Source organism: Nycticebus coucang, chromosome 4 (assembly GCF_027406575.1).
Source record: "Nycticebus coucang isolate mNycCou1 chromosome 4, mNycCou1.pri, whole genome shotgun sequence".
NCBI classification, from domain to species: Eukaryota; Metazoa; Chordata; class Mammalia; order Primates; family Lorisidae; genus Nycticebus; species Nycticebus coucang.
In genome coordinates, this window is record NC_069783.1 from 25,076,049 (window position 1) to 25,089,590 (window position 13,542).

The following is a 13,542-nucleotide window of genomic DNA, read 5'->3' on the forward strand; positions in this document are numbered from 1 at the left end:
TATGACTGCCTTATGACTACAAGCTTCCTTGGAGCCCACATCACCAAATCCAACCACACTGTCAGTTAAGGATTCAGTATATACATTTTGGGGGCACAAAATTTTAGCCCATAATAACTATATTTTTTGTTTGTTTGTTTGAGACAGAGTCTAACTGTGTCCCCCTCAGTAGATTGCCAGCTGTCACAGCTCACAGCAACCTCCAACTCTTGGGCTTAAGTGATTCTCTTGCCTCAGCATCCTGAGTAGCTGGGATTACAGGTGTCCGCCACAATGCCCAGCTGTTTTTTTGTTGTTGCAGTTATAATTGTTGCCTAGCTGGCCCGGGCCGGGTTCGAACCCACCAGCCTCAGTGCATGTGGCTGGTGCCATAACCACTGTGCTGCGGGCACCAAACCCCCATAATAACTTTAAAGGCAAACTGGTGATCAATCTCTACTCTGTTACATAAGTAGCACACTCTTCCATAATGAACCTATCTCAGGGCGTTATTGTCAGGATTAAATAAAATGATGTATATGACAGGCCTAGTATATAGTAGTTAGTTGACATTATTAGTAGGGTCCTCTAAGTTCTGAGAATGTATTCCCTGTATAGTGGCCCTAGGAGCACATTCTAGCCTGGTTTCTAGGACTGACCCAGGTCCCTTCAGAGCCAGGTTAGCCTTCAGAGATTTCCAGCAAGAAAGTGGAAAAAGACAGGTTGAGTGGTGGTGGTTGTAGAGAAAGGGAGTAAATGTCAGAGCCGGTGGTCTCCCCCTCCCTAATGGCAGAGGGAGGGACTGAGCCAGCTGCACCCAAATGAAGAGTCACACTGGATTCCTTCTGGCTTCTTTTTAGCTTAAAGAAAAAGATTTTGAACATACATTTTCAAATTTAAAAAGTGGTGTGACCTTTAATGGGCTATGTGTTATTTTCAAAGCCTCTGTTTCCTCCTCCTAAGTTGGAGCTAATATTTCCTACGTTTTTCCCACTTTCTGGTCTGGTTGTGTAGATTAAATGTTTGTAAAGTGCCAGGCACAGAGTGTTATTTACCGAGAGCTCTTATTTCTAGTAAAGACGATGTCCTTGGCTTTGTTCCAGCATCAAAGATCAGGCAAGAAAACCCAGTAGGTCACTATCACCTACCCTTCCAGGTTCTCTACCTTCCAGGCATGTGCCGTGAGCACGTGGGCAAACCAGCTTGCAACACTGACGTAAAGACTGTGAGCAATTCTCCAGCATAAATATTCCTATTTTTTCTCTTTAAGCTACTTTAAAAGGTGAGGATTTGCACAGAGGATTAGGTGGGTGTCTTCTTTCTGCAAAACTTACCACCACCATCATTTCCCTCTTCTAATGTGGAGAACTTGGACCTCTCTTTTCATAGTCATACTTGGGCCTGTGAGCTTGGCTTTGTAATGAGAGAGAGAGAGAAAGAAAGAGATCCCCCAGACTTGCCAGGCTCTCTTTGGCCCGGTGGCTGTAGCCATTACCTTAGAGCCTAACCTATATCCTCATTATTGCATATGAAATTAAAACCCCAGTTTCAGATTTTAGGGCAATAGATTCCTGAAACATGTTCAGCTTCATCCCAGATCCTGACACTGACTTGTGGCTGTAGCTGTCCCATCATCCAGTCTCTGCAGCCCAACTCCTTCCCACTGCCTGGTGCCTTCCATGCTAGGGGAGCAGGGTCTCTTCTCCCAAGAGGTCAGAATAATACACTGCAGGGAGCAGATGGTCACAGAGCACAGTTGTCACTTCCAGCCACCTGCCTTATTTATGTTCCAGCACTCCTGCGAGCAGCAGCCCTTCAGGGGCAGCCTTCCCCCATAGCAGGAGAACCTGGTGGTTGAGGCGTAGTCAGCACCATAGCTTTCTGGGTGTTGAGATCCTGCTTTGTTCAGCCTGGCCAGCTTGGCAAACAACAAACCAGCTGTGTCCAGGGGAGCAGGCTAAGCCCCGCAGACAGCTGACATGTGTCCTCACGAGAGGTGCTCCTTCTGGAGATCCTGGGGCCTCTTCAATCCCGGAAATCCTGGTGGCAGGCAAAATAAAATGAGTTGGACTGGAGAAAATATGTTGCTTCCTTCCCTCTGTTAATATTAATGTGCTGTATTAGGAGAGATGAGTATTATTCTGGACATAGAGTTGCCAGATGGCCCAGAAAATGAATATGGAATTGGTCTCCTCACTGCCATAAGCCATTTTCACTGTGTTAGAGCACAACAAGTAGATGAGGCTGTTCATGCCTCCATTCACCAGTTTTGAGTGTCCCATACTGGCTGAGGATGGCTGAGGACAAAGATGACTGATGTGACTATGCCTTTGAGGACCTTTGAGGCGGAGAGAGAGTCTAATGTGGTGGAAGCATGGGGACTTGTGAAGGCACAGAAGAAGTCAGAGGAGGAGTCAATTGAATTGGGTCCTGAAGAATAAGAAGTTTCCCGAGTAGAAAGGTGGGCTTTATTTGATCCCAGAAACACACTGCAGTGGTGTACTCTCCCTTCTGCTGGTCAGTTCTGCTACGTTTTCCAAGTCCAAATGCAGATGTTTTCTGTTTAGATACCTAAGGGTCAAGAGACCTGCTGAAGGTGGCTTCCTCTTTGGTTTCTTTGTTCTGTTTCTAGAGCTGCTCCAGACCAGACCCAGGTGCTCCCTAGAAGGAATTCTAATGCACTGACCCTGACCACGGCTACCTGAGCTGCCTTGGCACTCTCCCTTTTTCTCATGTGCACCCTCATTTCACCCCCATAGTGGCTCCCCTCATTTCCCACATGCTCCTCAAGCCCACTTGCTCCTCACTGCTCCCAGGAACCTGTTAATATGGTGGGTTACATTGATCAATTTTCAAATATTGAACCAGCCTCGCACCCCTGGAATGAACGCCACCTGTGTGGTGTATAATTCTTTTTGCTGAATTCTATTTGCTAATGTTTTGTTTAGGGTTTTTGCATCTGTATTCATGGGAGATATTGCTCTGGAGTTTTTGTTTTGTGTACTTTTTTTAATTTTAATTTTTATTTGTATTGTGTACTATTTTTGTTCAGCTTTGGTACCAGGCTGATTGGTCCTGGCTTCATAAAATGAGTTGGGAAGGGTTTTCTTCTCTTCTGTTCTCTGGATGAAATTGGTGTTAATTCTTCTTTAACTGTACGGTAGATTTCTGCAGCTTTTGAAAACTGTTGATGCTTAGGGCTCTATCTGGACCAAATAAACCTGACTCTCGGGGCGGGGCTTGGGCTTAGGTGCTTTTCAAAAGCTCCTCAGATGAGCACAGCTGCATCCAGCATGGAGCGTCAGTGTTCGCAGTGAACTTCGGTAGGCAACACAGAGCATGGGCAAAGCAGAATACTGTGAGGAAGAATGCCATGAATTAAACAGCTGTGAGGCTTGGAGAATTTGGCTCTCTCAGACACACCCCAGGAGCCTCTGGTATCTTCAGGACACCATGTAATGCAGTGGGGACTTTGGTCATACAAGACATGTGGGTTTGACTTGGCTACTTGGTAGCATAAATTCCTTAGTGACTATAGCTTTCTCTCATATCTAAACTGCACCTCCTTAGGTTGTTTTGAGAATAGAGTAGACAATACATGTGAAAATGCTTTAGAACCCACATGGCATTTGGGGAAGGGTAAAAAATGATGTTTCTGTGGGCCCTAGCTTACCCCTTCAACTACTTCTGTGTCCCGATTCCCAGCAGGACCCACTGGGACCAGAGCTGGCTGCAGGACCAATTTCTTCAGACTATGGAGAAACTTCCTCCCCTTCTTTACTCACCCTGACCATGGAGTTTGGACTCTGATTGGAAGGGATGGGACCTTGGTAACAGCGCAAGCCACTTTGATCTTGACTGGTGCCCTCTCGCCTTCTGTAGGAACATGCTTGCCAATTCGGCCAGCGTGCGGATTCTCATCAAGGGAGGCAAGGTGGTGAACGATGACTGCACCCATGAGGCTGATGTCTACATTGAGAACGGCATCATCCAGCAGGTGGGCCGTGAGCTCATGATCCCCGGAGGGGCCAAGGTGATCGATGCCACCGGGAAACTGGTGATCCCCGGAGGCATAGACACCAGCACCCACTTCCACCAGACCTTCATGAATGCCACATGTGTGGACGACTTCTACCATGGGACCAAGGTAATTATGCTCCTGTTTGCCAAAGGTGGCTTCCTCTTGGGCTTCTTTATTCTGCTTCTGAAGCTGCTGCATACTAGACCCATGTGAGCTGAGTGCTCCCACTGTGTTGCTCTCAGAAGAAGGGTATTTCAAGGGGCCAGTATGGCAGCCAGAAAAGCTATTTCTGGTTTAATGTCATAGATTTCCATGGTTATGGAAAAGGCAGCATTTACGCCTGTTCGGCTGATCACCTCACTTATACATGTATTCTGGCTGGGAACTGATTTTATTTCTGTGTTTTTATGTCATGTAACAGACACGTCGAGGAAGAAGAGAATAAGCTGGTGTTTACGAATGTATAGGGGAGGGGTTGATCTGATGGACTCCTTTGTGTGTGATAAGCTGAATTAAGTCCCCGGAGACTGCGAAAGACAAATATTCCTCTTCTAGCTGATGGACTAGCTTTTGTTATCTCTCCTAGCTTGTTCATTATCTTTAAAAACAGCTTGAAAAGTACTGTTGGTGGATTCTCTTTTCAGAGTGAGTTATCATGGACAATATTTAATAGTTACCAAGCTGGACCTGACCTACTGTAAGTTTCTGAATGCCAGAAACAAAAATTCCAACCTGTGGAACAAATGAATTAGGAGGAAAGTACATTTTGCAAAAAAGAGCCATGAACAGGATCTTTTACCTTTCCTCTCTGCTCCAGGAAACTCTGTTGTCACTGTCATTCCTCTTCCTTATAATTATCTGTCACTTACAGGCTTCTCTCTGGACATCAGACTGTTCCTTGAGGGCAAGGTTGACCATATTCTTCTGCTTTCAGAGCCTGGCATGAACCTGGAACTAGACTAGCTGTCCTGTATATATGCAGGCACAGGCTGGCCCTGGAGGCACAGCTCGATGGGCCAGCCCACCACACACAGATGGCTGTTAAGGTCTCCTTGAAGAGATCACCACCTTCTCAATCTAGGGACTACAGACTAGACCCTTGGAAAACTGGGCTGTGAGTAGTCACGGTAGCCGCTGCCTGACCTGTGCTGAGGCAAGGATGCTCTCGGCATCTGGCTATACCTGCCCACTCTATCAGAGCCCAGGGAGGACAGGTGGTACGTGGACCCTCTCTACTTCTCCTCTGAGAATTCCTTGGGCACTATAAGCGATGCTTGGATAATGGAGTGGGGAGCCCCATTATGGTAAATTCAAGGTCCTCTTGCAGGATACTCTGCTTAGGACCTTTCTTAAGTGGGTGAGCATATTTAGCCCACCATCCCCATACGCTGAGCCGGGCAAGAGCAGGCCAGGCCTCTTTTGTTTGCCATTATTGCTATTGCCATTTTTATTGAAGTATTGCATATGCACAGAGAAGTATACAAATTGTGCATATACAGAATTGTCTCAACTGAGCACACTTATAACCAGCTCTTGAGTTAAGAAGCCAAACATTACCAGCAACTGACCTCTAATAGACTTTTTAAAAATAACAGCTTAATTGATATAATTCGCATACCATACAATTCAGCTATTTAGAGCGTACAAGTCAGTGATTTTTAGTATACTCACCATAGATTGGCTTTCACTTTATATCAATGAAATTAAGCAGTTTGTACCCCTGTGTTGGCTTCTTTTGCTTAAAAATTCATATTTTACCTTCTAAACCAATTTTCAAAAAGTAAAATCCACTCTTGGTTGCATATTGTTGTAATTCATTCCCTTTATGGTATTCCACTGTGTGATACCTCCTTCTCAGTGGGCATGTGGGCAGTTGCCAGTTTGGGGCCACTACAAACACCGTCCCTGTGAACATGTTCTTATACGTGTATTTGGCAAACACGTCTATACACAATTTTTAGGTTTATTCCTGGGATTTTGGAATTACAAGGTACATGTATGTTCATTTTAATAAATGATGCCACATAGTTTTCCAGACTGGTAACAATTTATCCTCCCCGCAGGAGAGTAAGAAAGGCCACAATACTTAACGTCAAATGTAAGCGATCACCCCACCATTCGTGCTGGGGCCGTTCTGTAGTATGCTTAGGTCTTGCACCAAAAATTGCAGCTTGCTAGTTACTGTGCCTCCTCTTGGGAGCTTTTTCATACAAGGTCAGATGCCACACTGTCACAATGCTATCTTCCAACTTCATGGATGGCAGACTGGCCTTCTTTGTCTTATTTTCCACATTGTCATCTGCTGGGGCCTCATTAGCCAAGAGTGGCAGGTTTTCCCCAGAGAGCCATCGGCTCTTTATAGCTGATGAAGCTCTTGTTCGTGGATCTTTGTGCAAGGTGAGTAGCTCTTGATCTTTTCCAAGCATCACATCTACGGGGGCAGCTGCCTCCTGAAAGCATCTTAAGGCCCCTGTGTGGTTAAAAGCCCCAGATCTCTCATTCCCGAAGGTTTAGTCTGCCTCCGGAACCCCAGTCCATGTCAGGCTTTAGTCGTGGGGAATTTAATAGTCCACAGACCCTAAGCTCCCTGACTGCTGGTATCACCTAAATGACATTTTGTTATATTTGTGCTGCTCTGGCAAGACCATGCCTTGTCCCTGTGCCCCAGCCCTCATCTTGAGCCTCTGCCCCAGTTCTGCCTGGAGCCCTGTAGTACATCCTCCCAGCCTCCCAAGAACAAGCTTCCTTCCCCTGCTTCCCTCCATGCCTGGATTTCCCCTCTGCAATGCTTTGGCTTCCTATTTCTTCTGGTTCCTGAAAACCTCCTAGGAGAGAAAACGCTCTCCTACTGAAACACTGATCCGGGGACGTGTGGATTTAATTATTCACACTGCCTTCGGCGCTCATGCAGAGACCGTGCACCCTGATAGACCGCCACTGACCTACTTAGTACACTCTAAGAAAGGTTGATTTACTTTAAGCATCTGGCTTTATAATAGAACAATAATCCCAAGGAAAAGCTCACTGGAATGATTAACCAAGAGAGGAGGAGAGATCAAGTTGCATCTTTTTGTTCTTGTCAGACAAATCACAGGGCCTTGAACCCTGCACCCCCTCAGCTATCGCATGCCTGTTGATTTGGCAGCAGCAGCTATGGCTAGAAAAACAAAACAGTAGACAGCCTGGCCTTTCTGAGAACATCTGGGTCTCCATTGTACTTGGTCTACAGGGATTTCTCTCTAGCACTTCTTTAGCAAACGCCTCACTGGTCTCAGCTTCTTTCAGAGCCGTGGCAGGCTCCGCCTGGCTCCCATGTTCACAGCCAGGTCACCTGATCCTCCTCCCTTCTCCCCTGGCACCACCTTACCCCTAACACACACCCTCCAATCTGCAGGTCCTGCTGGCTTCAGGCCAGGGATTCTAGAAAGTGCGCAGACCACCTGCTTGCTAATAACATAGACTCCAGTCCATGTTATCACCTCAGGGGTAGTGGGTTGGTGGCAAGAAGGGAGGCCCAGTGACACCAACTGTGTCGGTAAAGGTCCAAGATTTTGATCAGTTCCTGGGGTCTTCTGTAAATATTCTGCTTAATTTACATAGAAGTTACATTTATTCTTTGGTACATATCTAGTATTGCAGAGCAAAGAATGTTCATACAGGCTTTTGAGGTCTACCCAAAAATGGTTCTCCACAGCCAGGTGTAAATTCTACATCAGATCTTTAAAACTTCAGGCACCAGCCCTTTCACTAAGATGCTGATAAAGGGGACAGGCATGTGAGACTGAAAAAAGCTTCCTGCCTGTCTCTGCTGCCTCCATCTCCTCCAAAAGTCAATTGGAGTGACTTCGGTCACTTGGTCAATTTTCTTCTTTGGAAGAAAATTACATTAGAACCACTTGGGGAATTTTTATTGCAGTTTGGCCGGGGCTGGGTTTGAACCCATCACCCTCGGCATATGGGGCTGGCGCCCTACTCACTGAACCACCCTACTCCATTCCCCTAACTTGGGGAATTTTTAAAAGCCCAGACCAATTAAATCAATGTCTCTGGGTCTGTCTCCCTTCTCCATCATCCCTGGCCACTCTAACCACTGCACCACTGGTAGGCAGATTATTAAGGGATTTTCTTGGTGGGTTTTAATGGCACAGCACCCTGGCCTTATTGTTGCCCATCTGACCTGTATGCCAGGGCAGACATCTGGAAGCTGGGGCCTATCTTGCCTTGCCATTGTTGGTCATATGTATTCACATCCTACAGTCCAGGGGTGGCTCCCAGCCCAGTGCCTAGAGCCCCTGTGCTTGCTAAGATTCCCTGGCCTGGTGTCCTGCCCCATCTGTAGTTCATGGAAATCATCAGTGGGAGAAAAGTTGCACTGGTAGAGATGTTATTAAACAAAAGTCCGAGTGGGGCTGGCCCTCTTCTTTTACTCTTTCTTATCTGTGCCAGGGGCTACCAGTCTTAGAGACAGTCCTCTTGTGAACTCCAAATTAGCATCAGCAGAACTTTCCTTACTGCCACAGTCAACGTGCAGGGAAAGCCAAATCCTAACCAGAAGAGTGATTGTCCAGCATGGGATCAACCTCAGGGACATTCAGTGGCATTGACTAGGATAGCCTGCCACATCCCAGCCCCTATGGAGGGTCCTGACCCTCCCTTCCCCTCTCCTGCTGCAGGCTGGGACTCTATCTAGTAGAGCCCTGAGAGATGCTGGATTAAGACAGATGAATTCCCTTTGGTGCTCAGCCAAGAATCCCATTTATCCATTGGTCATCCATTTTGCTATTTTTATCTTTGAAATTTGCTCTCTTGGAATTAAACCTTTATTTATTTGTTTATTTATTTATTTTTGAGGCAGGGCCTTGTTCTGTTGCCCTGGCCAGAGTGCAGTAGCACTGTTATAGCTCACAGCAACCTCAGACTCCTAGGCTCAGGCGATCCTCCTGCCTCAGCCTCCTGGATAGCTGGAAGTACCACACCAGGCTAATTTTTCTATTTTTAGTAAGGATGGGGTCTTGCTTTTGCTCAGGCTGGACTTGAACTCCTGGCCTCAAGTGATTTTCCTGCTCAGCCTCCCAGAATGTTAGAATTATAGGCGTGAGCCATCAAACCTGGCCCAGGATTAAACTTTTAAATGCTTCTCACTTCTTTTCTTCTTCTTTGACTCCAATATTCTGTCCATTTCTGTTTAGTTCTGGACAGAATATCTTCCAGTTGGTAAGCTGTGGAACAGTACTTCCTGCCCATGGGGATCCAGACTCATATGGTCTTGCTTATTAATTGATGTTCCCGAGTTCATATATTTCTTCATTCCTGTAGAAAGCCAGATGGTTCCTTAGAAATCATCTAGTTCCACCCTCCCATTGATAGGAGACCCAGACAGGATGAATGAGTTTCCCCAAGTCCAGAGAAAGTTGGACTGGAATGCAGGCTTCTCAGTCCAAAGCCTATCTCACCACCCCAGTCAGGGTCTCCTGGAAGCCCAGGACTGGGCAGTCACCACTTTTAGACAGCCTGTGACCTCTTGGTCAACTGCAGGCGAATTCTGCCCTCGACACCAGAGGAGGGCATCACAGAACTGACGGCACACATAGCTGAGTGTGCTCTCTCCCTACGTAAAACGGCTGCTCTCTGGAACACTACTCCTCCCTGCAGAAGTAACCCTTGGGCTCCAACGTTACTTAAAGCAGGACAGTCTGTACTACATATAAATGGTAATTGTGAGAATTAACTGAAGTGGTGCATAATAAACACTTCACATCCAGTGCCTGGTCCAGAATATACAATAAATAAATGTCAGCCCTCAGGCTGGCACTGCCTATTTCCATCCCAGGTCTAGCCTTGGCTCCGTCTTCTGGGCCCCCAGGTTCCTTGAGAAAAGATCCGCTCACTTTGGCTTCACCATTCTAATGACCTTGCTGTCTGTGTCCCTGGGCTTTGCCAGCCGGACACCCCGGCTGGCCTTCCCTGGGAATTGGCCCTGACCCCTAGCCTGTTTTCTATGCCTGTGCTTCCTGCTGCCCTGCCACCCTCCGCCCTGGCTGTGCTGGTGGGGATGAGCAGAGCGGGGCTCCTTGGACCAATTTCTTATCTGGATTACACGCAGTCTAAAGAACCCTCTGAGGGCTTCCCCTCCCCAGCCACCTGGAGGACATCCCTTCTACCCCTCCAGTGGGACCTAGTCCACTTTCAGGGATATATTAGTTTTCTGCTGTGACTATTGCCTCAGACTTAGCCATTTAAAACACCCACTTATTAGCTCACAGTTCTGTAGGTAGAAGTCTGGGCACATCGTGACTAGGTCTTCTGCTCGGGATGTCATGAGATACCATCAAGGTGTCAGCTGGCCCGCAATCCCATCTGGAGTTCAGGGTCCTCCACAGCTTATATGGCTACAGCAGAATTAAGTTCCCAGCAATTCAGGGACTGAGGTCCCCATTTCCTTGCCGGCCCTCAGCCTCGGGCACATCACAGCTCCTAGGGGGCTGCTTGCATACCTTGCCATGTGCACCCTCCATTTTCAAAGCCAGTAACAGACTTACTCCAAATCCTGTCTTTTGTTCCAGTTTCTGGCCAGAATCTCTTTTACCAGGAAGAAATCTGTCTCCTTTATGAGCTCACCTGAGCAGCCCATGCCCATTGAAGATAATGTCCTTCAAGGACATCAAAGAAATAGATGATTGTGAGCAGAGCATGGTCATCATGAGCACAGATGGGGGCTGTGAATGCTTAAATCCCATCTCCAAGATTATTTGCTAGGAGATTTGGGCAAGTTACTGTGTCTCTGTTTCTTTTTCTGTCTTTCTTTTTTTTTTTTTTTTTTTTTTTGTAGAGACAGAGTCTCACTTTATGGCCCTTGGTAGAGTGCCATGGCCTCACCCAGCTCACAGCAACCTCCAACTCCTGCGCCCAAGCGATTCTCTTGCCTCAGCCTCCCGAGTAGCTGGGACTACAGGCGCCCGCCACAATGCCCAGCTATTTTTTGGTTGCAGTTTTGGCCGGGGCCGGGTTTGAACCCGCCACCCTCAGTATATGGGGCCAGCGCCCTACCGACTGAGCCACAGGCCCCGCCCCTTTCTTTTCCTTTTTTTTTTTGAGACCGAGTCTCACTTTATCACCCAGCCTAGAGTGCTATGGCACTCACAGCAATCTCAAACTCTTGGGCTCAAGTGATCTTCCTGCCTTAGCCTCCCAAGTAGCTGGGACTGTAGGCACCCACCACAACACCTGGCTAGTTTTTCTATTTTTAATAGATGCAGGGTCTTGCTCTTCCTCAGGCTGGTCTCGACCTCTTGAGCTCAAGCAATCCACCCACCGTGGCCACCCAGAGTGCTAGTTACAGGCATGAGCGCCTGTGCCCAGCCTCTGTCTCTATTTCCTTACCTGGAAAATGGCAGTTATAATGGAACTTTATGTGCATTGGATTGCTATTTGTAAAGAATTTAAAATAGTACCATAACTTATGAGTATTTGTTAACAGAGCATGTTGATCAAAGATGGACCCCTTGAAAATCCATTTGCAAAGTTTCCTCTTGGGAATATATATTAAACTGTTAAGTATGAAGTAGGAACTACGAAGTGGGATTTCATTTCTGCTCTTAGACTTGACTATTTGTGTTTTAGATTTCCAAAAAGTCTAGATAATTTTCTCTCTTCTCTCTTTCTCTTAGAAGCAGAAATAGCCAGTTCTAAACTCTGCAGGCATCAGGAGCTATTTAAAGATGTCCTGCTTCAAACTATCTCACTTAACAAAACCTTGCGGGCCACTTTCATTCTATGTCTATACTAATTGGCAGACCAAAATGTAGGCCAGGTTGACCCTTCAGAGAACAAATGTAAGCAAGGAGATCTATTGTTTCTTATGAATTTTTAGTATTAAAAATGAGGAGATTTATAATTTCTTATAAATTTGCACTTTTTTTTTTGCAGTTTTTGGCTGGGGCCGGGTTTGAACCCGCCACTCCTGGTATATGGGGCCAGCACCCTACTCCTTGAGCCACAGGCACTGCCCTAAATTTGCACTTCTAGTGTTAGAAAAAAACCTCCTGTGTTGACCAACCGGCTAGTCACATCCTGGAATTGTTTTTGTTTGCAAAGAATTTATCAACACAGAGACCATTGCACTTTAAAAACCTTTGGTTCAGAATAGAAATAAATACCCCTTCTATGACTGAGCCCAAGCATCTTGGAAATCTTTCACTCCTCGTCTAAGAAGGTTCCGTGGTACCCTCATCCTCTGGAGTTTAAAAAAGAAAAAAAGGCAGAAGCAAAATATATTCTATACTCTACATGTACTTCAGTGATACATATTGTACAGGAATGACATATGTTTTTTCTTTTTTCTTCCTCCTTTTCCTAAATTTTTTAATGTTTCAAGAAATATTTAATTTGAATATGGCTTTATCTCAATTGAAAATATCTGTTCCCCCAAACCTCGCTGAGATTGCCTCTGAAGTTGCCACATTCCCATGTTCATTAACAGGTAGAAATGTGTATAGGTGTTTTATCTTTTCCCCTGGGTGGTTTCTGCCTCATTGTTCGCAAAGGTTATCACAGCAGCCAGCCACATTTTTCTCTCCTTCTGATTATTTTTTTGTTTTTACAATCTAAAATTTTTTAAAACCAAAAGCTATAGAGATCTGTAGGACTACATAAAGATAAAACTGTGGGCCAACTATCGTAAGAACTTTACTGACTACACACACATTCACATACTTAAACTTTCTCATACTCACACCTCACACACACGTGATTTCAGAGCTGGAAGCACCCAGAGAGTAATGAATCCAACTCCTAATCCATAAACATCTTAACGGTTTAAACTCTGCACAGCATTCTCAGTTAATATTTTTAAATGAAATTAAATTTGGTATACATTCGTGAACTCTACTCTTAAGAAGCATATGCATAGAAAGAAGGTCATGGTTAGGTAACCTGGGACGCTACCTTTTTTCTTAAAAAAAAAACTTGATAAAGGTATAACTGACGCACAATAAGCTGTACATTTTTTTTTTTTTTTTTGTAGAGACGGAGTCTCACTTTATGGCCCTCGGTAGAGTGCCGTGGCCTCACACAGCTCACAGCAACCTCCAACTCCTGGGCTTAAGCGATTCTCTTGCCTCAGCCTCCCGAGTAGCTGGGACTACAGGAGCCCACCACAATGCCCGGCTATTTTTTGGTTGCAGTTTGGCCAGGGCCGGGTTTGAACCCGCCACCCTCGGCATATGGGGCCGGCGCCTTACCAACTGAGCCACAGGCGCCGCCCTAATAAGCTGTACATTTTAAAGTATACAGTTTGATACATTTTGATGTGTATATATACAGTAAAGCCACCACAATTAATACAATAAATATGTCCGTCACTCCCTAAAGTTTCTTTGTGTTCCTCAGGTGATCACTGTTTTCTGTCACTATGGGTTAGTTTGCATTTTCCAGCATTTCTGTATAGATGGAATAATGCAGTATGCCTTCCTTTTTTTGTTTCTTAGTATTAAGTTTGGGGCTATTACAGATAAAGCTACCATGAACATTTGTGTGGACATAGG

General features: G+C 45.8%; 1 protein-coding gene across 2 annotated transcripts in view; it reads left to right on the forward strand.

Annotated features, from left to right (window-relative positions):
• DPYSL5 (dihydropyrimidinase like 5) overlaps positions 1-13,542 on the forward strand; it is a 91,661-nt gene that overhangs the window by 38,244 nt on the left and 39,875 nt on the right. For both annotated transcript variants that reach the window (XM_053589627.1, XM_053589628.1), the window contains exon 2: positions 3,862-4,126. In XM_053589627.1, coding sequence (XP_053445602.1) covers positions 3,866-4,126 — 261 coding nt within the window. In that variant the 5' untranslated portion in view covers positions 3,862-3,865. The remainder of the gene's footprint in view (positions 1-3,861; positions 4,127-13,542) is intronic.